This window comes from Thunnus albacares, chromosome 1 (genome assembly GCF_914725855.1).
Source record: "Thunnus albacares chromosome 1, fThuAlb1.1, whole genome shotgun sequence".
Lineage (NCBI taxonomy): Eukaryota > Metazoa > Chordata > Actinopteri > Scombriformes > Scombridae > Thunnus > Thunnus albacares.
In genome coordinates this window covers 5,008,992-5,036,942 of record NC_058106.1, presented here as the reverse complement: position 1 = coordinate 5,036,942, position 27,951 = coordinate 5,008,992, and the positions used below count along the sequence as shown (strand labels likewise).

The following is a 27,951-nucleotide window of genomic DNA, read 5'->3' as shown; positions in this document are numbered from 1 at the left end:
AACATATAAATATTTGGTCAGATGCACATGAGACAGATGAGAGAAAAATATGTCTGAAATGCCTCCTATGTAAACGTGGTATAAAGAAGAGTGGCTTGGGCTAAAGCAACCCAGGATAGACTCAGGAACTGTCATTAGATGCATAAATTTTAGTCTTAATATACATACTTTTACTATTGTTAAACTTGATTTGTTTCTCTTTAGCTTTTCTCTACAACCTCCTCTGGGTCACCACAAAGCTTCTGTGCTTCAAAAACTGTTATTTTCATGTTCATATACATTTTTTATGGGCAACTAGCATTATAGAAAATGCTATCTAGGTTTAGAGGATAGGTTCAGAGTTTTTCCAAGTCTGTCTTAAAATAATACTCTGGTGCCCATATGTACAATGAAGCAGGGTTTCCTAATCATAAAACTTCCTCCTGGTCACACTGGCCATTAAACGATGCCTTTCTAAAGTGCTTCTAATGGAAGTAATTGGGGACAAAATCCACAAGCCTCATTCTGCAAAATACATTAAAAACTAAAGCTAAGATGAGGCTTCAGCTGTCTGAATTAATTAAACAATGTTTACTTGTTGAGCTGCAATGGAGGAACAGTATCATGGAAGCACATCAGGAAGGGACCTATTAATGGTCAGTACGAACAGGGGGAATGATTAGAGCAAAACCAGTTTTAATGTACATATGGACACCTGACTAAATGTTTTAAGATAGACTTGAAAAATTGTGAACCTACCCTTCAAGACCTCAGTAAGCTTCAAATGCAGTGCTTGTTGGATTGTCTAAGAGTGTCCAAAAACCCTGTTTCTGCAGGCAGAAATAACAAAAATTTACAATCTTTGTGGCAGTCGGATGCAGCCAGGATGAGGCTATGGCAGCCAGCTTTTCCTTGCCTTTGAGTGAGGCCATTCTGAACAGGTATGAAGCCCTTAGACACGATTGGACAACCTAGTTTGTTTGGAGCATGTGGAAGCCTATACAGTAGCAAACCAGTTGATTTGCATGGCTCAGGAACCAATCAAAATATTTGGAAAAAGGCAACATTAGCTGATAGGTTGAACATCTCTCAGTCATAACATAGATGAGATAACTACATGAATGGTGACAAATAAAGAAATCATCACAGGAAAGCACATGAATTAAATGATTTATTGATGCATGAACGTTTCAGGCAGACGTCCTCCCTTAGTGTGTAAACTGGCTACAGTGATATATCCAAGGACAGGTGTGTTTTATAACATAATCGAGTGCAAAAATGAAGCCAATTGAGGGAACCATATTCCACACACAACAATAATCAACACACACAAAGCTATACACACTGAGATCATTGATAGTGTCATCAACAACAAATAAATCAATGATAAATCCTCATTCAGGCCACAAGGTGGTTAATGGATCAAAATTTTTTCATGATTCTCTGCCCTACAGGGAGATCTAACCCAACTCACTGTTCATAAAATCAAGCTAATTAACACTGCGATTATAACTACAGGTGACAAATCAAGGCAAGAGAAAATCAGTTTTATTACTTCATTCCTGTTGTGAAACTCAACTTGAATCTCTTGTTTTTATCATATTTATACAGTGGCCCTGCAATATATATGACTTTATGAATCTTATAATAGAATCATCTCTATTGTAATAGGTGGGGCTTGTTGTGGTATTGGACTGTGTGACACTGTAAGGTGTTCATGTTATTTTGACCACCCATGTAGAGCCTACCAAACCAGTCACAGTAGAGGCTTTTTCAACACATCATCATAATTAAACAACCACACAGGTCGATTGTATCAGGCACTCCAGAACGAGAGAACCTCCAGAATGCTGTGGTTAAGATCTGGTTAGATTTAGGCACACAAATCTCATGGTTAGGGTTAGGGAAAGATCATGGTTTGGGTTAAAATGATCACTTGAAACTTGGTGTGGGTTAAAGTTACTACTTCCTTAAAGTCAGACAACCTTTGTTGTCATGGCAACAGTAAACACCCTCACAATCATAGTTACGTTTTTTAAAAAACTGCCCTGACTCGCAGTTGAAAATGAAGTGAAAACATATGAAAACATAAGTTTAATCTGTACACAAACAGAAATATAAAATTTGTGATTTTAGGAACTATTTCTGGAACTGGAACTATTTCTTGATGAACAAACAGTTAATTCACCCAGCACTTCTGCTTTCAGTGTGGGATGCCAGATATGAGTGATAACAGGTTTAGTAAAGGTCTCAAGCACAATGGTACCAAAACTGGCAAAATTTGTGAAAATGAGACTCCGGGAAGTCACTGCGCCTGTCTGTTCTTTGCTAAGAAATCGTTACAGGATTGTACATACTGAACTTCAAAGGGGATGGTAGCCAGTTTTTGGAATTATGGGGGAGCCAGTAGGGGCTAAGATCCCCTTAAAGAGACCTCTTTCATGCAAATATACAGTTCATCGTTCAGGAGTATTTTATTTTCAGCAATATGAATATACAGTAACAAACTACTCTTCCCCATGTCACAAAACACTGTTACCATATAATATACACCCTTTAACATTTGCTCCTTGTTTGGGCTGATTTGCCTAAATTAAAACAAATTGATATTTTTTAATCTTTATACCCTTATTATGACTTTGGATGTAACCTGTTCAAAGATTTATTACAGTGTTTTATTAATTACAGGCAGGGAGACAACATATCTTTAAGGTTTCAGTTCTATACTCAGTTATTTTCATGATCAGTTGTTCTGTTTAAAGTTGACAGCAATGACTGAAAACACAAGAGTTTTATCCATCAATACATATATTACATGTTCATATTCATGGCGTTCTTCATAGTATTAGCAGTCCATGACAGTCAAAGCTAGCGTGCCAGCGTCCTGCAGGCAGAACAGTTGGTGGTAAGAGGTTAAACACGCAGACACTGTTGTCACATGTTGAGATTATCCAGACCTGTTGTTAAAGCAGTAATCTGTAATCTGTGCTAAACTCCTCACTTCATGGTTTCGTCTCCTTCATGAGCCTCCAGCTCAGCAGCTGAGACCTCCTCCTGTTTCTCCTCCACTACTTCAACCTCCTTCTCCTCCTCCGGCAGCTCCGCCTCGGCTACAGGATCCGGGTATAGGCAGGAGGTGTTGCCATTTTTCCATGTGACCATGATGTCCCCTGCTTTGAGCTCGCTCACCTTCTCATTGGACAGGGAAGCGTCGGTACCCTGCAGCAGCCTCTCTGGGGATGGTGTGCTGGCACTGTTCTCTCTGAGCTGTGAAATGACCTGCAGCTCCTCAACCTCGCTTTTGTGAGCCAGAGCAGCTGCTGCTTTGTACTTTGCGATCTTTTTTCTGTTCCTGTAGGGGAAAAAAAGACACAACTATCTCTCAAAATGACATACAGTATGTTAATTTTCCTACTGTGTGTGTCATCAAAACAAGTGCTGCTAGGAAAGTGGACTTTTTCAGAAAGTTCATACTTGCTGGCCATGGCTCCCATTCCCAACAAGAGAAAACCAACAAGAAGGCAAATGAAGGCAAGACCCAGCAGAACAAACTTCCATATAGTGGCTGTAACAGGAAGAAGACAACACTCTTTATAATATAGAATAGGACAGATAAGCAAAGAAGCAGATGTAAAATATGAGAATCAGAAGGATAACATACAAGAAATCAAATTTCAGTTGTTGAAAGCGTGACATGGTGCTGCAAATTTTCGTTTTCCTTTTTTTAAGAGCAGTACTCACGGTCCTCGGTACGATAAAACCAGCGGAGGTACTCTCTCTCCTCCTGTGTCATGGCTCCCACCTTGCCTGTCTGCTCTGCAAACTCAAACTCGTCTGGTTCATCAGACGCCCTCCTGGATCCTGCAAGAAGCCCAGACATACAGACACTCTACATCACAGCACATAGCAGCACTCTTACCTTTCATTATCATCAGTCTCATGCTACACAATTCTCAAAACCTTTTTATTCCAACCAAGTCAAATCATTGATCATTTGTTGTAAAAGTTAATTTATGTAAATGTAACAGTGTCTGTCAAAACAGCAATTTTACATTTGGAGCCGTCTTTCAGGGTTAGTGTGATCAAACATGTTTTTTGTTTGCCCCTCTTTTCTGATTGGCTGACTGTTTTCTGCCTGACGCATGCCCAGGCCAAGCACAGGTAATGGATTGTAGCTTACTGTAGCTACTGTAGGTAAAACCAGGGCTCTGAGTAAAACTCACTGGTAAATTGCGATGGGCACCACTGAGTATAATGTTATCCAGACATTTATTGTAAAAGTAAACTTCTGTTGCCACTGAAAGAGTGAATCTCTTAATGTAATGCTAAGACTTGCACAGCTGCACTTTATCTTACCCGGAACTACACTTTATTTGCTTCTATATTTGGCATTAGTCTTAATCTGATCTTCAACTTTTCATGCAAAGGATGGTGTTTCTGTTTTTGGCTGCTGTTTTTATTATTTTTTATATTTAAAATATTATGTTTTTATTCATTATTTTTTATGTATATTTTGCTTTTTATGTCCTTGACTATTGATTGTTGCTGCTCATTGATAAAGTCAGTGTATTCCTGTTGTCTGTTTGTTGTGCCTGCCAGCAAACCAAGTTTCCTTCGGAATAATAAAATTGAAGTTGATTAATTGCAGACTTGGGGGACAATTCTCTTTGGGTTTGTCACTATGAATGACACCTTTCACATAACACACATTCACTTGATCTATTTTTAATATAGAAGCATTAAATATGTGTGTTAAGACAAAGATTCTCAATAATAATAATAATAACAACAACAACAACAACAACAACAACAACAACAACAACAACAACAACAACAACAATAATAATAATAATAATAATAATAATAATAATAATAATAATTATTATTATTATTATTATTACCTAAAATGTACAAGGCTTTCATTTGATTTCATTCAAATGTATAAGAAAATTAAGCAAGCTAATAGCTAATTTACTCATTTATATCCTGAAATAACAATATTCTGCTCAAATAAGAACAAGCTTTGTGTACAAGTGTTTTATGGGATGTCCAAAATAAATAATGCGCCACTGTCGTAATTAACAGGAAAGCAGGTTGATAAAACAATTGCTTTAATTTCTAGTAAAGCTTATTAATCACCATGAAAATAAATTAGGTTAACGCTTGTCTGCTCCCTGACTGAGGAGGACAGAGTGAGTGCTTGGTCTGACACTACATATACAATCACTCTCTGCAATATTTAGGTCCAGTTTCAGACCTTCTATGTTAGAGAATGTGTAAATGAAAGTTTAAAATTTAAATGAAAACTGTGAGTCTGAGGTCTTGTAGTTTGGAGCCCAAATGGACAGACTGTGTGACTGATTACAATTATCTCCCTCTGCCTCTGTCACTGCAGTCTTGTATGATACAATGGCACTGAGATGTTTCTATTAAAAGGTAACATAAACCACTTCATTTCACACTTCATTTACACTACTTCTCAGTGATGTGCCTGCATGTGGATGCACATTTCTCTACCTCAATTTGGTCTGGAAACCATTCAAAAATGGAGACTAGAAATCTAATTTAATTCTTCTTTAAAAATTCTTACTGAGTTTTTCCTGGCAGATGTCCCCTTCATCAAGAGATCTCCATTTTGAATGTTTGCTGTCTTGGGACAGAGTCAGACGCCGGCCGTCTATGGAAAGCAGCATTGAGGTGTTCCTGCTGATCAGTCTGTCCCTGTCACAGTCCCACATGAGCCCTGCAGCATCTACCTCTGGATCATGGCAGGACTGGGTCTGGATAGGTTTTCTGTGCTGGGCTGACAAACATCTGGACGATCCAACACACATCAGCATGTTCTGGTCTACCCAGACCCACTGCTGAGACTTTGAGTCCAGGTTGCACTTCTTCAGCAGAACTTCACCTGCAGGTGCTGTGTCCTCCAGGCACAGGCTGCGGCGTGTGTTGTGGATCAGGAAAGCCTTCGCCCCTGCAAGTGTGGTGATAGTGCCATCACATTTTGTTTGTTACACTGATACTGACATATAAATCAACTTTAAATTAGTCTGAATTAAGTATTAATTTACCTGGCAGGAGGAGAAACAACACGATCCAGGCATTGAACATATCTAAAGAAGTTGAAGCATTGTTATCAGAAATCACAGCAATTTCAGTCTTTTCATTTAAAAGAGCAAGCATTGACAGTAGGGTGGCACGAGTATATTACCATGTTCTCAAACACATTACTGTCTCAAAAAATATATCCAATTTTCTGTTACAAATAAATTATTACTATGCAGCATTTGCTTAGTAAAGTACTTTGTTTCCTAAAGGGAGTCCTGCTCATAAATTATAATTATTTAATGTGGTGTTCCTCAAGGTTCAGTCCTGGGCCCCATTCTTTTCTGTCTGTACAACTATTCTACCATCCACTATGCAGAATTGGCTTCCACTGCTATATAAATGACACATAGCTTTATATCTCTACTTCACAGGCCTTCCTGACATCTAGAGAAGACGTAATCTTCAGTTGGATCAAAATACTGCAGCCACAAAAGCAAAACTGTGCATATCAGAAAGTGTGCATGTCACCCCCCATACTAAAATCTCTCCACTGAATGATTAAATGAAAGAATAAATTTTAATGTACTTCTCAGTGTTCTCAAATCACATTATAGTCTCGCTCCAGACTCTGGAGCAGCCTCTAAGTAGTCAGACACCGCGTGCACTGCACTTACAACTGATCCTTTAAAACTTGCTTTTACCTCAAAGCTTCTACCATATTTTCCTTACCTAAAATTATAATTATTCATGTTTTATGTTAATTTTCATCTTTTGTTTAGCACAAAATATTGTAATATTATTGTTATTATCCAGTAAGTTTCAGGTAAGAACACAAATACACAATGTATTATTATTGTTTATATATTATTTACAGGTTAATTGTCTAGAAAGTCAAACATAGTCAATTAGTTTATTGACTTATACATCACAACACAGTTATAAAAAATAATTTTACACAAATGAAAATTTTAGGTTCTACTAAAATAAATGTTCTATCTGGTTGTTTGTAACATACTGTATGTGATTTTAGTTTTAGGTTGCCTTTTAATATCTGGCCGGGGACTACAAGATGAAAATTTGCCTCCTAGGCTAACTCTGGCTCATTGACATGTATATGTTCATCACTGAGCACTTTCTCTGACAAATAAAGTAATAAATGAAATGAAGTGAAAAGTTCAAGCAATAATCCATATACAGTACAAATCTGTCAGTATACAATTACCCAACAATACAGTCATGCTCTAAAGTTCTAAGGCAAATATGCAACATGCATAAAACTCTCTTATCTGCCTATAAACAGTGAACTAAGATAATTTGAGTTATGGCGCAATTTTACTCAGATTTCGTGAGTCAGGGGACATAAAAATCTTTCTTCCTGTATGATGGTATCAGACATGCACACGCTCATTTGATGCATGACTCCATCCTCCCAGTTCAAAATGCTAGATAGATGAAACCTTGTAAACATACAATCTAATTAAAAACCACTATAGTTGCTCTAGTTTACCATTTTCAAGTATTTTCAAATAAATGTAAAACAATTAAATAATTCCTATTAGAAACATCTGTTGGCCAACCATTTCAATTAAACAGAACCTTAATAAGTAGTTGCCGATTTAATATTAAATGAATTCTCTTTAAAAAATCTGAAGAATGTCACCATTATAAAATAAGTTAAAATTTACTTTACTGCACACACATTTGTTGAAATTACATTTCAAAGAAAAAATTAAATTAAAGCTGCAAGCAGCTTTGGTTGGGACCTCGCAAAACTGAAACAGCTTGAAAAAGATTTCATACCACATGTTTTGCAATTCAATCTGCAGGACAGTTTCACAATTACAAAAAATAAAACAATGATCAATGTTACACTGTATATCAACCATACGTTATACTAACCAAAGCTGAACATCATGAAATGATACACTGAGATTATTTTAATCATCACATTGCTTTGCTGATGTGTGTATTTTTATTTCTCATGTCCTATCATTAACTATCAATAGTATAGAATAGAGTTAGTCAGTTATGTATCAGTTGTAAAAGTCTACTCACTTCTGTGATGTTCAGTCAGTGGTTGGGATGAGAAAGGAGGGAAAGACTGGCTATCTAGCAAACAGAGAGTCAAAACAAGCTTTCCGAAGTTCATGGGGAGGAGCCTGCAGATCATTTAATTACGCCACCCTTTTTCTGAACTGTGAATCTGACATGTAAAACTGCCATCATAAGCACAAAAATTGCACTGGAAAATATATTATGTGCTTATTTGTGAGGAAAGTAAGCAAGTGCAGAGCTATTTTAGCAGTCTGTACCATATCAGGTATAACTTAGTAATTGCAGGGAAATTGAGTGTTGAAATACTGTACATACACCATCGCCACATGACTATAAATTGACACTCTCGCCAGGCTCTCTCATAAAGGCACGGTAAAGCTTTTAAAGCAAAGTTCAGCCAGTTAAATTTCAGGTCTTTGACCTGGTTGCTTGGTTACTGTTTAGATAGCCTTGCAATAACCTTGCCTTTAGTGTTTGTGAGGGTATGTGACTCATTGGTCAAATGCCTTGCACATACAGAAAGCACTAACATTCAGTTGTTATGAAATTTTATTTTTATAGCAGAGGTATAGGGAGAGGTTAATAACCTCTGTGTCATTTCAGGAATGAAGAGGAGAACGTATAAGTTTGCAGCTGTTGTCTACAGCCAAATTATTCAAAATATGAGAACAAGTGAGCAACCAGTGAGTGCTACAATGAACAGTCTAAATCTTTACGAGCCAATAATTATGAGTTTCTCTTTCTCTTTCTTTCTCCTATTGGAAATAAGCATCATTTGGCTATACTTTAACAGATGCTTATATACATGTAAGCATGCGTGTAACATTATATACACACAGTACATAATTTCTGTTTGTCTATGAAAATGATTCCTTAGTCTTTTTTTCTTTTAAATTAATATTTCAAATTAACTCAAAGTCTTAACCAGCACAGTGAAAGCCACTCAGCACTGTCAGTGATCAGTATTCATGCCCCCTCTGCTGGACAGTTTGGGTTACTGCACTTATAAAGCCTTAAGTGATTGTCCTTTTCTTAGGCAGTGTTACTTTGCATTTATGAACGATAAGACATCCAATTTAAAGTGCCTGTCAAGATAGCATTAAAAGTAATTGAATACAAAAGCCTACTAAGTTGTTTTTGTGCCTAAATCTAACCAAATCATAACTGGAACAAGAAAACACATGTATGTGTTATGCTGGAGTGCAAGAACCAATTAAATTGGATTTTCAATGAGCAGAGAGAAACTTTCCACTTTCAGCAGATGAATGTGAAACAACCTTCTAGTGTCAAACTCTGCAAATACATCACTCTGCACAGTGAAGCTAAAACATTCAACTGTAGGATGACGAATGAAAACATATTTTTGAGTGAAGGGGGACTTTAATTACTGACATTTTAGGCCCTCTAAAGCATGTTGCAATGTCTTCTTTTTTAAAAAGTATGAGACAATGTTTCATTTCTTTCCTATTATTTGAATCAGCCTATATGAACAATTTACAATCCACATAGAAGCCGAATCTGTCAGATGATAGTGCCTGAACCACATCCCATCTTTAATAAAAAAGATATTACATCAGCCACATACATCAGTCCAAACCAAGTGTCCCCCATTAAGGCCAGTGAGGGGACAGACTGAAAAACCGCATGCAGGGGATAGAAGGGACGAAGAAATAGATATGGAGAGTGATGGAGGATCAGAGAAGAAAGGAGAGCGTGTAATTAGATAGGAGGAATGAGAAAAGGGACGGAGAGAAGGTTCAGGTTGTGGAGGCAGCGATGATGGCTGCGTCTCAATCAATTCCAGCCTGGCACAGAGCTCCGCAGAGAGATACTGACGTGATGTAATTTTCAAGCGCTGATCGACCTTGCCCATGCTGTCACTCACACTGGCATTCACACTCACTGTTATGCTGAGATGGAATTTTATCCTCCACCCCTCACACCTTCATACATTAACCCCTGCTCCTCCTTCTCTTCTTCCTCCTCCTCTTCTTCCTCCTCCTCCTCCTCCTCAGGCCTTCAGCTCTGGCTTTACGACTTAGTCATGACTATGGTCAAATCTCTAGGGAAACATGGCATTGTCTCTTGAGTGAGCTTGCTGGGTGGTCTTGCATTTTGCTGATTTGCTATCATTGTCCCTGACACACACACACACACACACACACACACACACACACACACACACACACACACACACACACACACACACACACACACACACACACACACACAGGCCTGGCTTCTCTTTACAAATCTGGCACTGCATCAGCACTTGAATTTCTGTAATTGGTAAGCCTGGGAGTGCTCCAGTGCAGTTCAGATCCAGTAATTGCTTGTTTGGCTCCAGGCAAATTACCTTCATGATGCCATCATTTAGGTGTGTGTGTATTTTTGCCAACCATGTGTCAGTATGTTAATAGTAGTGTTTGCTTGCAAAAACGCTGGTGTGCACATCTGCACAGAATAGTTTATGTTCAGAGCCCAAATAAAGACATTTGTGACAAAATGAGCTCTATACCAGAATATTTAGGAGATTCTTTTCTTTTCTTGCGTAACATGCAAAAATGATTTTAAAAAGCAGCTCCCTGACACTCTTTGCTGCACTGAAGAGCTTTCACGTATTTATAGGCAAGTTGTAAAAACATAATAAAGCTGATAGCTACGTTGGATCTATTATCTGGTATCATAAATCATTAATCATGAAAGAAATCTGCACATTCGATACTTTCTACACTCTGCTGTTGACAGATGATCAACTTGTGATGCCATTTATATTTACCATGAGTAGCTGATTCAAGCAAACAACAAGCTTGCACACAGGGTTGCAGTTTCAACACTTAATGTTAATTTGTGAGTATAACATCCTTGTGTGCAAATGTGTTGATAAAAAAAACAGCTGTGCAAGAGACATGTGGTTGGACTGTGAGCAACAGGAACATGTAGTCAGATTTCAGTCAGTTAACCATTTACAAACTAGCCTTCAACCTCCAGCTGGTCACACAGTTAGATTAGCAACTGGAGAAATTTATTTAAGAATTTGCACCACTTAAAGCAGCTATGATCAATATTTTTATAGTAACAATATATGAATGTGTAATGTCAGAGATATCACTCGTAGTGATGAACCCACAGAGAATTATCAGTGACTCTGCAGGTTCTCTCGGCTCTACGGCGCTTTATAACACGTTTGAGCTCATTGTTAAGCTGTCAGCCTGCAACTTTACTGTTTTACTTCACTCTCAGCACTCTCATAGTGTTGTTTTTGGCTGCAATTATTTTAGCATATATTGTGCTCACATGGTGCATAGTGTCAACTATGGTTGTGTTTAATCAAAATGAACACAAAAAAATACATGGTGCAAGTAACAATAGCCTCACATTTGAAAAAAAAAGAATAAAGCTGCTTTGTTGAGTTTGCTGTGTGCACTATGCTTACTGGGAACTACTGGGAGTCCACAGAGTACCAACACACTGCAGAGAGGGCAGGAGTAGAGGGCACATCAGTAGTGGCGCATCCGTATCGGTGGTTCAGCCATTGGTTCTGTGCAAACGTGGTGGTGAGAGCCCCAGCAGCTGAAAGCATCAATTTATTTTCCAGAAAAGCTTATTGAAATGACAGAGCAGATCAGAGGCAGAAAATGAAAGCTAAAAGACAGATGTGAGAGAAGAGGAGCTTTCATCCGAGAAATGCCTGGAGAGGAACCTCAAAACCTGAGCATTTAACATCAAACTATATTATAGGTTATAGGAGATACATTGTAGGTTACACAGCAAACAATAAAAATGTAAAATGTAATAAATATGTAGTCTATGTGTATGGCTTAAAAATGTCACTCATAATGTAATAATTTTTTGTATATAATATGATAAAAATGATCCTGTTTGCACTGGTTATAATGATTTTGTTGCAACTCATGAAAAATGTAATAACTTGATACACTCACAGGACACTTTATTAGGAACACCTGTGCAATCTAATGCAATCCAATACAACAGCTTTGCCATTAATTCTACATTTACAAAGCTTATACATTTTCAGTTTTTGTTGACATTGTCAGAGAGATGGTAATTCTATTTTATGTTTATTATTGAGGTAGTAGTGGGTGGTGGTGTACGGGAGTGCATTATATTGAAAAGACTTTCTAATATTTTGCCCCCCTCATGTATGTTAATAGAGTGGACAAAACATTTGGAACACCATATGTGTTTTTCTATGATCATTTTAACTTATGTAAAGCGTCTCTGGATACCATGAAAAGTGCTTTATAAATAAAATGTATTATTATTATTATTATTGTTAATAAGTGAGTGTACTGACCTGAGCAAAGTAGCATTTCATTTTTTTATCAACTGATTTTTTGTGCTATTTCCTCTTTCCAGATTAAGGTACACAGTCTCAATGTGACAAGTGACACAGCTTAACAGTAGCTACAAGTTCATGCTTCCCTTCAGGGGTGTGAATAGAGGTGCATCACAGCACACCTCTGACTACAACCAAACACGATGTGGTTGGTTGCTCTTGACCTTTTCTAATACAGTGGAGCCAGTGGAAATATTTGTACTTTTAAGATTAAGTTTTGTATTTCCAGCAGTGTTACAGTAATGTGATTACTTTTTTTCAGTAATGAGCACTGTAAGGGATGACATTTAGAAATTCAGTAATTAACTTACAGTTTCTAATCCCAGTAACTCTCTGTTACTTCAACAGTTCAGGGGTTGACTGGTTTGTTGTCTTACTGGTAGTTTGATGGTAGTTTTTACCATTATGTCCAGAAAACTATTTCAGAGTGTGTTTCTTTTGTAATATGTCAAAAAGTTTTTCTGGGCTCAGAGGTGCCAATGAGCTGCTTAACTTGAATAGCACAGATATTCAAGGTCTTCCTGAATCTTTCCTCGCTCTGTTTTGTAGAGTGACACCAGCCACCCTGCAAAGAAACCTCGTCTCAGCAGCTTGTCTCATGGTTTGATAACTACCCAATATCTTGTTAGATAAAGCACACTGCATAAATTACTGTCTCTAATTTGGCTTCCTTATAGTTTCATTAAAACTGCTTCTGAAATGTTTTGTCTTCCTGAGGTTGAATCAGTGATGTAGCAGGTTTGTAGCACAGCACATCTATGTGTACATAAACAGACACAGCAGATGCATGTGTGCAGGTATACAATACTACATAAATCTATGTGTGTGTGTTGTGTGTTCACAGTGTGTACCTCCTCTGTGTGCACTGTGCAGTCATGTGTATACATGCTGTCACGTCTGGCTCAGCTCAGTCTGAGCTCCTGCTGCACTGGACCATAAATCAGACTGGCATGACTGTCTCAACATGGTGGATCAGTAAGGAGCTGCTCTGGCATGTTGCACCCCACCCTCACCCTCCACCACCAACCCCCCATCTGACAATGAATCATATCAGGATAATAATGAACCATTTAACGTCCTGTGTGTTGATTTATCAGATGTGCTGGAGTGGCTAATTTAAAAATATAACGCTATAAGTCATCCGGCAACTGAGCAGTTTGCTGGCTGGCTGCCCTCTGTGGAGTGTGTGAGAGTGAGTGTGTGTATGTGCGTGTTGAAGGATGGTGACTGTATCCCTGTGTGTATGTCCGTTTGCTCCATTGTTCTCCAGTTGTTGATCTGGGCATCATTAGGGAATGATTAGAATGTAAAAGAGGGAATATTTTACCACATACTGGGATCATTAAATGCTGAGCCTCCTTTTGCTGTCAAAGTAATTGTCTGCAGTACAACTGGCGTGGCATTGAGTTGATCATTTGCAAAGATGCCTAGAGGTCCAGGTTAAAATCAGGCTCTCAGTCCAGTTTAACAAACAGAGAAAACGCCTGAGGGCATCTGGTGGACTGGTGGATAATGGTAACCAATAACAAAGAGCCAGACTGTGACAGGATCATGACATTATCACCCTCATTGTTTTTCTCTCTGTGTTCTGTCACCTGACTGAACACTTGCTTATGTATTATATATTGTATACACATATGCATGTCTGTTTACTATTAATCTCACTGCTGTTTTGACTAGCATTTTGTTCCATATTTTACTCATTATACTTCTGTCTGAAACAGTACCTCTTTGCTTGTTCAACAAAAAAAAAAAAAAAAAACTTACTACACAGATTTCCATATTTTCAATTTTCACCTCTGTTTTCCTTTGTTAAGAACACATGCTGGCTCCCAGTGTATGTGTGAGTGTTTGAACAGTAAGATTGCAGGCATTGTGGCAGCAGTCATTCTAATCTGTCACCTCTGCGTGAGCCAGGGAGAGGTGAGAGAGAACAGGCTACATTTCTTAGGTCAGGGTGTTGGGAGAAGAGATGAGGGAAAAGTCCGGGGGGAGACTGTGTGAAGAGATTGTTTTAACATGTGCATGCTAGTCTGGATCTGTATATGTCTGTGTGTATAGTTTATGTGATGAGATGTTTGCCTTTGTGACCTCCCACCAGAAAAGGCAATCCATAGAAACTCTGGAGTACTTTCAGAGGGCTATATGAATACCAGTCTGTGATTGTTGAGTACATGCAGCCAAAACCTCATCCATCCATCAGCTAGTACTACTACTCTTCTGTGCAAAGTATCTCCCTGTGCACAACATGTGTGTCATGCTGGTTAAATCTCATACAAATTAAATCATATATTTTTCCTTTTGATTCAAAAAGTGCCTGGGAAACATGGAGAATCAATCGCATATAAATTATGGGGAAGGTGTAGACCCTAAAAACCAACCCTAAAAACTCCAGAACCTCACAAACAATTGTTTAAACTAGGTGTTGTAGCTAGTCTGCATGGCCCATTTATTATTTCATACTCTTCTTAGAAACAAATTTGGTGAGACCAATTTGGGACAGTGTATCAGGGCAAACCACTTAACAAACAAAACTAGGATAAGCAGGATAAAAATACCAAACGAGACAAGAAATACATTTGCAAAGAGTTTGTAAGAGGTGGTGAGTGGCGACAATGGCTGTCCCAGGCTATCTTAGCAGAGATGTCTTTGGATAATTCATGGCATAGTTAAGGTACATTTAGTAATTGTACTGACTGCAAATCGTTTCCATTATATACACACAGGCTAGCCTACACAGACATACAAGGGGGAAGGGAATAAACAATTATCTCTATATCACAAATGAACCTTAATCCCAACAAAGATTCAAATCAAGAAACTATTTACAACCAAACTAACTATCAAAAGCAAGAAAAATAAACTTTAAGTCCTAAAGTAATTAAAGTTAACTGGATCCTGAAAGGCAGACTCCCCTCTGGCATGCCCGGTTGGCCTCTTCCACTTCCTGCCTGCCACAGTATAAGAAGCCATCTTTACCGGCACTGACTCTTTTGGCCAGAGGGAGGACTCGCCGGATCCATGAAAAAAAGACAAAGGTAACGCATGATTTAACACAAGCAAGAAATATTAAAAACAGAATGTTAACCAAAATGTGTAGACTCAAATTAGCAAACAAACTGTCAATAATAATAAAGTGTGTGCTGCATGAAAACAAAGCACTATACGTACTGTGATTATTTGAAATGTTTGTATGTTAAGTGTTAACAAGAAAACTACTAACACTTAGCGCTGACATGTGGTGCGGCCACCACACGTATTGTGCAAATAGAGTATGTTAATATACAATGTAACACTGCAGTAGAATGATTTAGACTGGCCAAATTAATTACACCTCACCAGATCAGACCAATCCATCAGCAGGGAACATACCAAGTATCTTCTCATGTCTGTGGGTTGGAGACTTTAGACATACAGTACATTACAAAAGATTTGAAAACAAATACAAAATATGATGACTTTATTTAGAATTTGCTTATTTTCTGTTCCTTCAAACTGTGTAGAAAAGTCTCCAGTTCCTACAGTGTGCACCTGATGTGGACGTAAACACACTCAAGTGAAAGCCAGAGTCAGAAGAGCAACTGCACACCACTTGAACACTTGACAGCCAGTGGTTTAAAGGTGTCAGAATGCGTCATCCAAAGTGCTTGCTGGAACGTCAAACAGCATCTGAAATTGGGGGGCTGCATCTGACAATTGTTGCAACTTTCTCAAACTGGCAAACAGTGATTGGCAAGTGTGTGTGGAGGTAAGACACTTGGCAGGATTTGAACATATTTTTGTGTATACAGCAAGAATGCTGTAAAGTGTGCACCATCATCCCCATATGAATGGTTCATTGCATCTCATCCTTCTCTATGATGGCCAGCTTTTCACCCTGCCTTTGAGTGTGTTTATTTGGAACAACTATTAACACTTTGCCATAGGCATGGTCGGACCATACTTTGTATTTACTTGTCATACCCTGGCCTTCTCACCTTGCTGCAGTGACGTGGAAGTGTACTCTAGGGTGTCACCTTTCAGTTATCCAGTCTTGCTGATCATGTGGCCAGTATACTTTCAACCTCTTGTTCCCTGCTGACAGAACCGCACGACACACTCTTCTGCCGTTACAACAGCTGTGTGTTCAGACATGCTTCTCTGCACACCACTATTGTGCTGAGCTGTTATTTATATACCTGTGCTCTTCCTGTTAGCTGGAAAGAGACTGACCATCCATATTTGACAGTTCTCAATTACAGCCTGTCTTCACCCACAGAACTGCTGCTCACTGCATGTTTTTTTTTGTTCACTGTAAGCTTCAAACAGTGTAGCAGGCAAAAATCTCATGAAGACAGCTGTTTACAAGAGGCAACTGTTTACATTGGACACCATCACTTATACTTGATCTGTATTGGACATTTATACGAGGCATGTTTATCTATCCCTCTCAGATGATTCAATGCATATCTAGATACATTGTCCTCGATATATTTCAGAAAACCATAAATGAATTTGTAACCATGTGATACAGTTCGATCTGGCTGCCGTTTAATATTGATTCAGTTCATATTCAGTAGGATTTGTATAAGGCCAGAACAGTAAGTTTTTTTTTTTTTTCAGTGTCATTGGTTTTCAGTCTCAACTTTCTGTCAGCATTTTGGTGAAGAGAGGAGGGCCTACATTACCCAGTATGCCTTGCAGTCCAATGAAGATATCCAAGGGCGAGGGCATCATGATGAAGATTTTGAGCTCTATCATTAAGCGTCCTCCCCAGAAATTGCCTAGTTCTCAACACACCTACCTGACTGTACTGTGACAAAACAATCAACTCAAAGCTCCACTAACACTTTTTTCTCACAAAAAATAACCTTGACAAAGAGATGCAGTAGATTATGTTATTCAGTCTGTAATGTAGCTTAATAAAATAAAACAAAATTGAATATAGACTGATGCATTCATTTTAATACATTCATATTTATTGAAATGTGGTGATATCTGTACATATAGACCCCAAGAGGCAGCACTGTTGTAAAGCTTCACTTTACATTCAGACAAACTAATGTGGCAGCTACAGTTGTTAGATTTCATCTGTGAGACCAACATTTATCTTCCAAAAGGAATTATATCATATATCTAAATGCTGCAGAGACATTACAGCCAGCGTTAAATCACTAAAGGGCTGCACAGATCAGTTAATCCAATCATGCTCTCCCCAGGATGATGATGCAGGACTCAGGCTGCTAACAGCTGAGATGACCGGCTGGTATCACCCGGTCAGTGGCTCCTCATATCTCCAAAAACGTTGCAGCAGATTTAAACTGACCACATATTGGGAATCTACATGGTTACTTTCTTGCCTGAAAAAATATTATAATCTTAATAATTGTAATAAAGTGACATTAACAGTCCCAGAGCAAAAAATTACAACACTCAAAATCAACAAACAGTGACACTGAAAACACTGACAACGTTAAAAAAAAAAAAAAAACTGTTACTGAAAAACAAGACATGACGAAAAAATCTGAAGATTGACATTGAAAAACACATAATGCAAAAAATATCAAAATAAAATATATATTTTTTTATTCTCCAGTGCCAATACAACTTTTTCCAATGCAAGTATTTCAGTGTTTGTGTTCACAGCTTGTTTCTGCTGCCCCCAAGTGGCCAATAAAATCAGTTATTGCAGGTTTAAGATAAAAAATTCAAAAAGTTGATTACTGTGCATATTCAAGTTTTAGGAGCCATAAGAGCAGAAATTCAGACAAAACGCATTAATTCACCAAGGACCTAAAAACCTAAAAGAAATCATCAAGATAACATTGTTTGCTATGCTGCTCTTCCTGGTAATTTTTCTGGGTTTTCTGTATTTACATGGAATTTGGGTTGTATCTGTGATTGTGTTAGGATACAAATGTATTTCTGACTCCTGATTGGGTTTTCTGATACGTATCAGTTTTTCTTTATACCCCTAGCTGCAGCCACATGATTCAGAGTTAGGAGGACGTGGTTAATAAGGTGTAGCTACTTTAAGTGTTTGTATGCGCATATTTCAGTGCCTCATTGCTGTTTTCATGTTGAAATTGTGTTCTTTTGTGGATTGTGTCAGACCCAGAGCAGGCACAATTGTAGTTTGTAGATAAGGTGCCAAATAACATACCATATGGATTTATATGCATTTTTCCTGCATGGTAAATATTAGGATGCGTGTACTGGGAGCTGCGTGTTCATATCCATTCCCTTTATGTAATCAAAAGACATCGGGGGAACTAGAAGCCTGTGTCATTAATTTTCCTTTTCAGTGCATTTTGTATCCCACATATATATTCTGCACACATTTTTGCTCTCCCTCAGCCAGAATGCATGAGTAGGTTTCTCAGTGCCAACCACGAGCTATATTTGTTATGCTAATTTCAAAACAAGTGGGAGTAATTAATTGATTGGGTGCATGGAGGCCCTCCGGGCATAACTTTTCTCTGCTCTTCACCCGTCTCTGAGCCTCTCCTGGGATGAGAGTGTTATTCCTAAGGCAGCAAATTTTGCTGTTGTGCTGATTACAAACGTGGCACACAGACGCGCTCCTAACTCTTTAACTTAAGCGGATAGCACAAGTGACTCATTTTTCTTTTGGTATCCTCGGCTGACCCTGCCAGCAAATACCTATGTAATTACTGCCTGTGACTGGTGTGAACAATTGGCTGAAACATACCTGAGTTTTGGTCTCTCACACCAAGGTCAAAGACTAGTATCTTGTATCCTTTCTGAGCACAATGAGTTGACCATATAATTTGAATTTAGGAGCAGTCAGTGGCAGATGAAAAATATCATCCCTGAAAATATGGCTTTGGGGCCAAAAGGAAACGGGCTAAAGGTGTAAACAACCTTTTATCATGTGCAATTAACAGGCAGCTATAATAAATCACGGCTGCTCCGTGTGTCACATATATTAATGACTCTCTCTTTCTTATTGGAGAAATTAATTATTTACAATGCGCAGGCAGAGAATCAAATCCCACAGGAAGAAATCTCTTTCAGTGTAATATAGCTGCAGAGGGAATCTGATATAAAGCGCATGACACACTATAATCTCTTTCTCTAGGTGGAAGATGTATTGAAATGCTGAGTTTTGTGATAATTCTCTGCAGTAAACGTTTTTCCATTTCATGTATTCATAAAACACATTAACAATGTGGCATACACAATGCACTGATTGGGTTTGCAATGGCTTCATTTGGCTTGACGGGAAGAAAATACTGGTAAAATTCTGACAAATGGTCCATATTTCATTTGTTGAGGTGCAAATGAGGTCACAGTTTAAGACTATATGCATGTCTTCTGTGAAGCTCTGGTAATAGCACATAAAAACAATGCTGTCTCATTAGTACTTAATGATACAGGTAGTGAACTTTCCCCAGTGGATGTTTGTTTGGTGGTTCGTTCAGCAAACTAAGACCTGTGTTGTTTCTAAGTAAGATAAGGAGGAGACTTCACCAGGAAAGCTAATGTGGGTTGTTGTTCAGAGTCTGTGGCTTTTTGTGGAGCATGATCAGGCTCAGTGTGACCGTCTTCTCTGCCTGTGATAGAACACCGCATTACTGCTTTATGCAAGATTTGATTTGCTGTATCAAAATAATGTGTTCATCTATGTAGACAGATAATGGAACAGTATTCAATCAAATTAATGCAAAACTGGGGGGCAACATCATGAAACAAACATAAAATACAAATTTCTCTTTTGGTTTTTGATTTTTTTTCTCAAAGGAGAACACGGGACAAATGATTTACAGAGCAGATAAGTATGCTGTAGCAGACCAAAAAAAACCCCAACAATATCATTTCAGTTGGATTGTAAAGGAAGCACAACAGTGAAAGACAAAGGCAAACTGTGGTCTTTTGTTGAGGTCACATGCTTTGTACAGTATGTCCGACTCTGAACTCTCTAAAAGGCTTTTCCTGTGGTGTAACAAGGTTGTGCTACTTTGCTTTGCCACTAGAGATTACTTATTCTCACGAGTACAAGAGGTCACACATAGATGGATTTGAGCAAATGATAAAGGCTGTTGTTTTTTTTTTTTTTTTTTTTTAAAGAGGACCCTTACTGGTTTCTGGTGCCAGCAGTATTTTCTGTTAATGAAGACAACATAATGAAGGTTGAGGTCATTTTCCCTCTTTCCAGTAATGCTGCACAAATTGTGTAATCTAGCAAAGCCATTTCTTGTGTAAACCCTCTCTTTGCAGTGATTGTCTTTGTGTATCACAAATTGAATATGCGCATGAATGCTTTGTATTACTTTGAGTAAACAGTGGATGCACAGTTCCTGCAAACAATACAGGACATATACATTTGTTTTTCTGACAGTGCTACCAGAGTCAAGGGTTAAAGGATATATTCACATTTTTTCAAGTCTGTCTTTATACATTAAACCGTAAAGCCGTGAAGTGATCCCTTCCTGGGGTGAGTCTTTTTAGTATGAAATTTCAAAGTACATATGGGCATGTGAGAAGGATAGGATCCTTTAAATCCACTGCTGACCTATAAATCATGCAAAGAGCATCTATATACAGTAACCATAGCGGTAACCTCATTTAGGAGTATAATTTTGGTTTACAAGGCTTAAGTTTTCACACATAAACCTAAATCAATATCATGTTGAAAAACAAGTTGGCTTGCCACATAAGGGTATAAATTCATGCCTTACTTCACACATTACTTCAAGAAAGTGGACAATTTCAAAACCTTCAAGATCATGTGCACTGCAAGGCCAATTTAAGTAACAGGCCAATTAAAGAAAAAAAAATCAATCATATGTCAAATGTACAATTTAGTTTTTACACTTTAAATACTTCCATTTATTCGACCATTTCAATATAGCTTCAACTGTACAGTCTGCGTTTTTAAAAATTGTATTTATGACATTTCCAGAATTTTGAAGATATGGCTAAATTCAGCAAGATTAAACTCTCAATAATTTTTCTTATGTCTGTTCCAAACATTGTTATGAAATAATTCTTCATTGGTAATAATCATTTTCATAAAACAGCACATATCAAATACCACACCACTCATACTACCAATGAATACACAATGCACTAACTGTAGTATTAGCCAAACATACTTGGTGGCTTATACCTGAGAAATAAAAACAAAACAAAAAAACCCAACAACTGTAGGAATAAAAAATACAATACAAAAAGTAAATACAATGAAATAAATAAGAGTAAGAATAGGAAAAAAGTGGTGACTAAAGTTCTGGCATTGCCTGTATTAATGGTGACCATCTTTCAGCAAACCTGCCTGTTTTCAGCTGTAATCTCGTTTTTTTTTTTTTTTTAACCTGTCTATTGCGTTATGTTGGGGGTCTGCGGCTTCAACCAGGAAGCTGTTATCATTTTGTTTGCTATTAAAAGCAGAATTCTCAATAAAGAAATCAAATCTCTATCTGCCATATTATCAGGAAGTATACCCAGCATGAAAAGTGCTGGATGTAAAGGTAAGTAAATACCCAAAACCTGTTTAATCTCCTTTTGAACATTCTTCCAGAAATCCAGGAGCTTTGGGCAATCCCAAAATATATGTGTGAGGTTCCCCACCAATCCCCAACCCCTCCAACATAGTTCTGCTTTTTCACCTTCCACTCAAATTCCCTACATAATGGGCTGTTGGTTTATGTCCTGCTTGAAATGTTTCCCCCCAATTTTTTTTATTTATTATATTTGTTTTCAACTCCCATTTTTATTTGACATGCATATTGTTATTGTTAGATTTGTGCTGTTGTGCTTTATAAATTTTTGATAGCTCCTTTTTTGTCTCTTCCTCTGTAAATGACATTAACAGTTCTTCTAGATTGAATAGTGTTTTACAAATATTCTTCCATTTCTTATGTTTCTGAGGGTAATGTCTTCATATTTTCTATGGAGCCAACAACCATTCCCATATTATCTTTTATCACTTTCTCTGCAGAGAATGGTAGAGAACTATTAATTAACTAGTGCAGTGCCTGTTCAAAATGTGCCTGTTTGGAACGGGCTGATTGCTTATTATTTCCGCATATGAGAACCGCATATGTATGTATCAAGTGACAAATGTATCAATTAAAATGATAAGCAATTAATAAATTAAATGGTTTTGATCCAGACAGAAACTTCACCAGTGAGACCAAACTGAGATTGAACTGTAGAAGCAGTTTATTTCTGCTTCCAATCAAATGTGTCTGCGCTCCTATTGGAGCCTACTGCCTACACTTCTGTTTTGTTCTCATGTGTGTACTCGTTCTTCTCTCTCAGGCAGTTTAACTGAGTGGGGCATGTACCTTTATCCTGCTCAGCAAGTATAGAAGCCCCGCCCCGCTGTGATGTGACAGTGGTTATATCAAGCAGTCCCCGCTGCACTCAGACACAGAGCTGAGCGGCTCACTGTTCCTTTTCTTTGCCATATGAGGCATGAAATATTTGGTTTACCAACTTCCTTTTCAGTTTTTTATATTCACTCCCAACAAAATGTGTTTCTTGCATTAAAGCAATTGAACATTTTTGTTCAGTTGGTTCAGTATCTTCTTCCTCTTGATGGGATGATTTCAACCGAGGACATTATACAAGATTTAACCTATTCATATTAGTTTAAGTTGAGACCCATCAGCTTTGCACCTCATATAAACCAACACAACTGTGCAAAATTTCACACAGTAAAAAAGGCAAACAATAATCATTTCCTTCAGAAGAAGTAATACAATAACAAGAGAATATGACTCCCAAAAGTCCCATGGCGAATTCTCTCTGCAGAAATAGCACTATGTGCACATGAAACTTCCCAACTGTTATGAAAAGTTGCTACGCACAAATGATATTTACAAAACAAATATTTCTGTCAATTTACATAGGTAGTATAGTACCTTTAACCAGCTCTGTTTATACTCAATATGCATTATATTAGGCAGATTGCCCAAATATGTTGCAGGACCTCTGCTTACTTATGCATTGATTTATTCAAGTCCTTTCTCTGGTCCTTACCATAATGATCGTATTAGTGAGTTCATCGATGAGGGCTTGTAGGCCCACCTCTGTGATGTGTGGCTGCCTCTTCTTCTCCCCCTGTCCTGTCACTGTGGTCCAGCTGCCTTGCATCATCACACTCTGTATTCTCTCCATCCCATCCTCATCAACATAAATACCCACATCCTTCAGCATAGGCGCAGCCTCCATTATTGTAGTGAACGTCTTAGTCCCTGATTCCAAAAACACTTTCGGCTGGGAAGGATACGGGAATGTTAAATGGACTATACTTATATAGTGCCTTTCTAGTCTTCCATCCACTCAAATCGCTTTTACACTACATGCCACATTCACCCATTCACACACACATTCATACACTGATGTCATGACCGATTAGTGGTCATGACATCTACCCCCTGAGCCACAGCCACCGTCATGTTCTTTTCCTTTCGTTTTTTTATTATGTCACATACTTGTCTCCTCTTTTTTTTGTATCTCTTGATTGAAGTAGATGGTCCATCCCTCATATGTAGTCTTTTGTTTCTATGCTTGCTGTATTACATAATCTTTCACCTGATAGTCTAGGAAGTGGACAATGATTGCTCGCGGGGAGGAGCAGCGTTCTCTTTCGGTTTGGAGATCAGTGAGTGGTGGGCTCTTTCAATGCGGATGTCCATGTCATCTGGCATTTGCATTGATGAACAATTAAAATCAGTTACAAATCCTATGTTTTTTCCCTCTACGATGCCATGTATCTGTATTTTGTTACGCTTGATCCCAAGTCGTCACACTTTGCAGATAACTTTGCCTCTTGGTGAAGCAGAAAGGCGACTGATCTTTCCAGTCGTGCTGTCCTTTCGTCTGCATCTCCCAGCCTTTCTTCCATATTTACTGTTTGTTGTTCCAATGAGGCTGTTCTTTCCACCAGTTCCTTCATGTTAGTCTCTAGTCTTGCAAGAGCCTTGTAGTTGTCATTAACCGCTTCTGTGTGCTCTTGTCTTAGCCTGTGCAACTCTGCCAATATTACCGAGTTCTGTTCACAGCAGACAAGCATCTTCCGTGGCATCGTTCCCTTCACCATGTCGGTACATCTGTTATTTGCATGATCCTTCTTGCTTAGCCTCCCTTTTTTCTCCATCTCTTTTTATTAATTTCTTTGTAAAGTTTTTGTGAGTTTGACTCACTTTCTGCCATTAATGTTTTAAAGAGCTGGTTTTAATTGTTTCTTGTAAGAGCTAATTTTTCACCTTGTCTCCTACCACATGGCACCACCCAAAGTCCCAATGTTGACTTTTCTTTTTGAGGAACATTCGAGTTGTCTGCCATGACTCACAAGCCCCTTCATCATCAAACCCAAATGAAGAATCTCAGTGAGTGTACTACGATTTTCATTTATCCAAGTATGAGAAGATACCTACATTTGGTTGGAGTACACCCCCACCAGCCATCGTCCTCTTGGTTATAATTTAACAAATCAAAGACTGAACCACCGTCTCTCTCACACACACACATACACACATATATGTCTTAAGACCAGTGCTACATTCGGTATCTCTCCCAGAGTGCAGGGGCTGTATTTTCATCCTGTCAGTGTTTAATATTTAATGGTCAATATGAGATGCCAGCTTTTGAGTCCCTCCAGTCTCAACAACCACATCTGTGCTGTATAAAGTTATTTGCCCAGAGTAATAAGAGTTATTGAAGCAACACACCAGCATTTATTATTGGTTAGGAGATGCTACGAGGCCTCAAGCTTGTGATGTGAAGGCAGGACCATGATAGCAGGATATTACCGCTGCTATAATTAAAAAAAAAAAAACTCATATCACCAAGAAGTAAGGGAATTTTTTTTCCATATTCTCTCCAGACTTTTTGCTATAATTTTCAGCCTTACATGTTTCAAAAACCTTCTTTAGGTTTTTGAAACATGTAGGGCTGAAAATTATTGGTGTAGTGGAAAATATTTTCACTAGGGCCAAATTTTCAACTTAAATTTAATAAAAATATTTTTTTACTGAGGGACATATATTCCAACCACGGCTATATTTCTATTCTTTATTCTATTTTTATTTATTCTATTTGAGTTAGTCTATTTAATGATTATATATTAATACAATATTTTAGCCTTTAAGTGTATTTGTTTATTTTACCTACCTCATTGTTTTAGTATTGTGTGATATATATAAGTAGCTGCTGTAGCATTGTAGTTTCCCTTTGGGGTTAATAAAGTTATCCATCCATCCATAAACCTGATTAATTTGTTAACAATTTGGGATAAGCTCAAGATTTTCCAAAGATTTCACAGATCTTGAGTTAAACAAAAACTAAATTAAATATTGATATTTGTGGTCTCTAGAGCCAAGGGTCCCAGAGGCCCCAAAAGCCCCAGGTTTACTCCATGTCATTTGAATTTACATTATTTGTGAAAAGATCATTTGCACCACTGAAGCACAATATCAACTATGACAGGTCCTCCACCCCCCATCTCCGTGTGAAGAGGCCCTCTGTCTCAAAATCTAGTTTAAGACCTGAATTGTTTTAGTTTATATTTAACACATTTGTTGTAAAGCTGTGTTACATATAAATAATACAAACAAAACTGAGGGCAAGGTAGTATGATTCCATCATCATCATCAAATGTAAGGCTGCAACCATAGGGTGACCATATTTTCAAACCCCCAAACTGTGATCTTTAAGTATACCACAGGTTCATGCAGGCACACATGTATATGCTTATGCACACACCACAGGTGTTTATTTCAGCGTTTAGCACACCTGCTTAGAGCACCTTTCAACACCATCGACAGCGCCTCAGCAGACAAAAAATTACGTTTGTCTCCCAAAATCCACCAGGGTATTTGTCAGTATGCTGAAACGCAGACAATCCTGGACAAACTGGGACATCTGGTCACTGTATACAACCAAAAATTATTTTCATTATCAATAGGTCTGACAGTTCATCCCTTTACTGTTATAACTGATTGATTGTTCATTGTATAAAATGACAGAATATAAAAATGCTGATAATGATGCCTTGAAGTCCAAGTTAACATATTCATTCACTTTTTTTTTCTGACCAACAGACAAAAACCTAAACATGTCAAGTTGACTATCATAAAAAACTGGGAAAATTAGCAAATATTCACATTTGAGAAGATAGTACCAGTACATTTTTTGACATTATCGCTTAAAATGACTTAAACAATGAATCAGATATGAAAATTGTTGCCAGATAATTTTCTGTCAATTGACTACTCAAATAATCATTCATTATTCCCAACCCTCAATCCCTTTAGTTAAATTAAATTACTGCTGATAAAAAATAAACAAAAAAAATGCACATTTTGGACTACAATGTTCAAAGTTTCATTCACTTCACTTCGTACTGTGTGTGTTTCAATGCAGGATCAACAGTAAAATTAGAGTTTATCACTGACAAGGAAACAGGAAATTAGACTCAACATGAACCCAGTGACTCACTTATCAGAGAATAAATCAAATGTTAAATTTTCCATCCAAAGCCAGAACCCCATCACTCTATATGTCAAACATTAACACACAGTCAGACTGAGCTGTCTTACCTTAAAGCAGGTGATTTAGTTTAGGAGCATCTGCCTCTCTATAAAAATGCAAAGCTCATTGACTTTCCACATGACCTGCAACATTTCTTGTTTCCAAATTTATTGTTCATACAGTACATCTCAACTTGAAAATGAGCAGTGTTTTCCTTTAAATAAAAAAAAAGTCTTTATACATCATTTAAATACAGAATAATAATTCTCTATATTTTTTAATTCTTATTTAATCAGTATTGTTTGTCTATTAAACCCATCAGTTTAAGATTAATTAATGATTGAAAAAGTATATAATTATTATGGCAGTACTGTATTGTGTTTTTGCACTGGCTACACTTTCTTGCCATTTGCAGTGAATACAGATGTGCAGCAGTGTGCTGTCGATTAATTGCTGTGCCATTTCATCCCGGTCTTTAATTGCTATCGATAAAACCAGAGAAAGAAGCTCAAGATTGATCATGATAAGCTGTTTAAGGTAATAACGCAAAACTGAAAAGGTCACTTTCGCGCACTCAGGAGAGCTTTTATTCAGCTGCCAATCGTTACCACAGACAGGCAGATAAATGATCAGGGCCATGGTGAGAGGACGGGAGTACAGGAGGGAGATTTGGGGATATATTAATTGCTGAAAAACAGATGTATGGAAGATGTCAAAGAACCAAAACATACTTTTTTTTTTAGTTTTTCTTTCTTTTCAGTTTATTGATCCAGTCACTCACACTCATAAACACATTTTCATTCTTCAGTTGCTTATTGAAATTGATAGACAATTTTGCTGTTCTTAGAGCAGTGCCTGTAGTGCGGTTTAAAAAACTTTAATCTGCTGATTCTTCTGCAGAATATTGTACTCTCACAAAGAAGTCCCTGTTTTAGTCTTGCTTTTACCACCACTACCATTTTATTATTCCCAACAGTCAGGAAGTGTGAGCAACATCCAGGTAATTACTTTACAGCAAGAAGCTG

General features: G+C 37.8%; 1 protein-coding gene and 1 long non-coding RNA gene across 3 annotated transcripts; one reads left to right on the top strand and one right to left on the bottom strand.

Annotated features, from left to right (window-relative positions):
- Positions 1–361: 361 nt before the first annotated feature.
- On the bottom strand, positions 362–8,155 carry si:cabz01068815.1 (solute carrier family 51 subunit beta). The gene is made up of 6 exons (XM_044356811.1): positions 8,083–8,155; positions 6,051–6,092; positions 5,570–5,953; positions 3,721–3,840; positions 3,454–3,544; positions 362–3,331 (listed from the first exon to the last, which is right to left on the bottom strand). The coding sequence occupies exons 2-6, from the start codon at positions 6,088–6,090 to the stop codon at positions 2,977–2,979; spliced, it is 990 nt and encodes a 329-aa protein (XP_044212746.1). The 5' UTR covers positions 6,091–6,092; positions 8,083–8,155; the 3' UTR covers positions 362–2,976.
- Positions 8,156–15,204: 7,049 nt separating this feature from the next.
- Positions 15,205–22,904, top strand: LOC122988059. 2 transcript variants are annotated; one of them, XR_006404689.1, is made up of 3 exons: positions 15,205–15,480; positions 15,946–16,190; positions 22,709–22,904. It is a non-coding gene; the product is annotated as an uncharacterized LOC122988059 (long non-coding RNA). The 2 variants fall into 2 exon arrangements; XR_006404690.1 differs by lacking the exon at positions 22,709–22,904 and adding an exon at positions 17,045–17,168.
- The last annotated feature ends 5,047 nt before the right edge of the window (positions 22,905–27,951 follow it).

Bases quoted from the DNA above. Each gene is read 5' to 3' on its own strand.
- si:cabz01068815.1 (XM_044356811.1), bottom strand. From the start codon at position 6,090: ATGTTCAATGCCTGGATCGTGTTGTTTCTCCTCCTGCCAG. The intron at 5,954-6,050 runs GTAAATTAATAC...CCACACTTGCAG, and splicing joins GTTGTTTCTCCTCCTGCCAG to GGGCGAAGGCTTTCCTGATC. The intron at 3,841-5,569 runs GTAAGAATTTTT...GGCTTCTTGCAG, and splicing joins CATCTGCCAGGAAAAACTCA to GATCCAGGAGGGCGTCTGAT.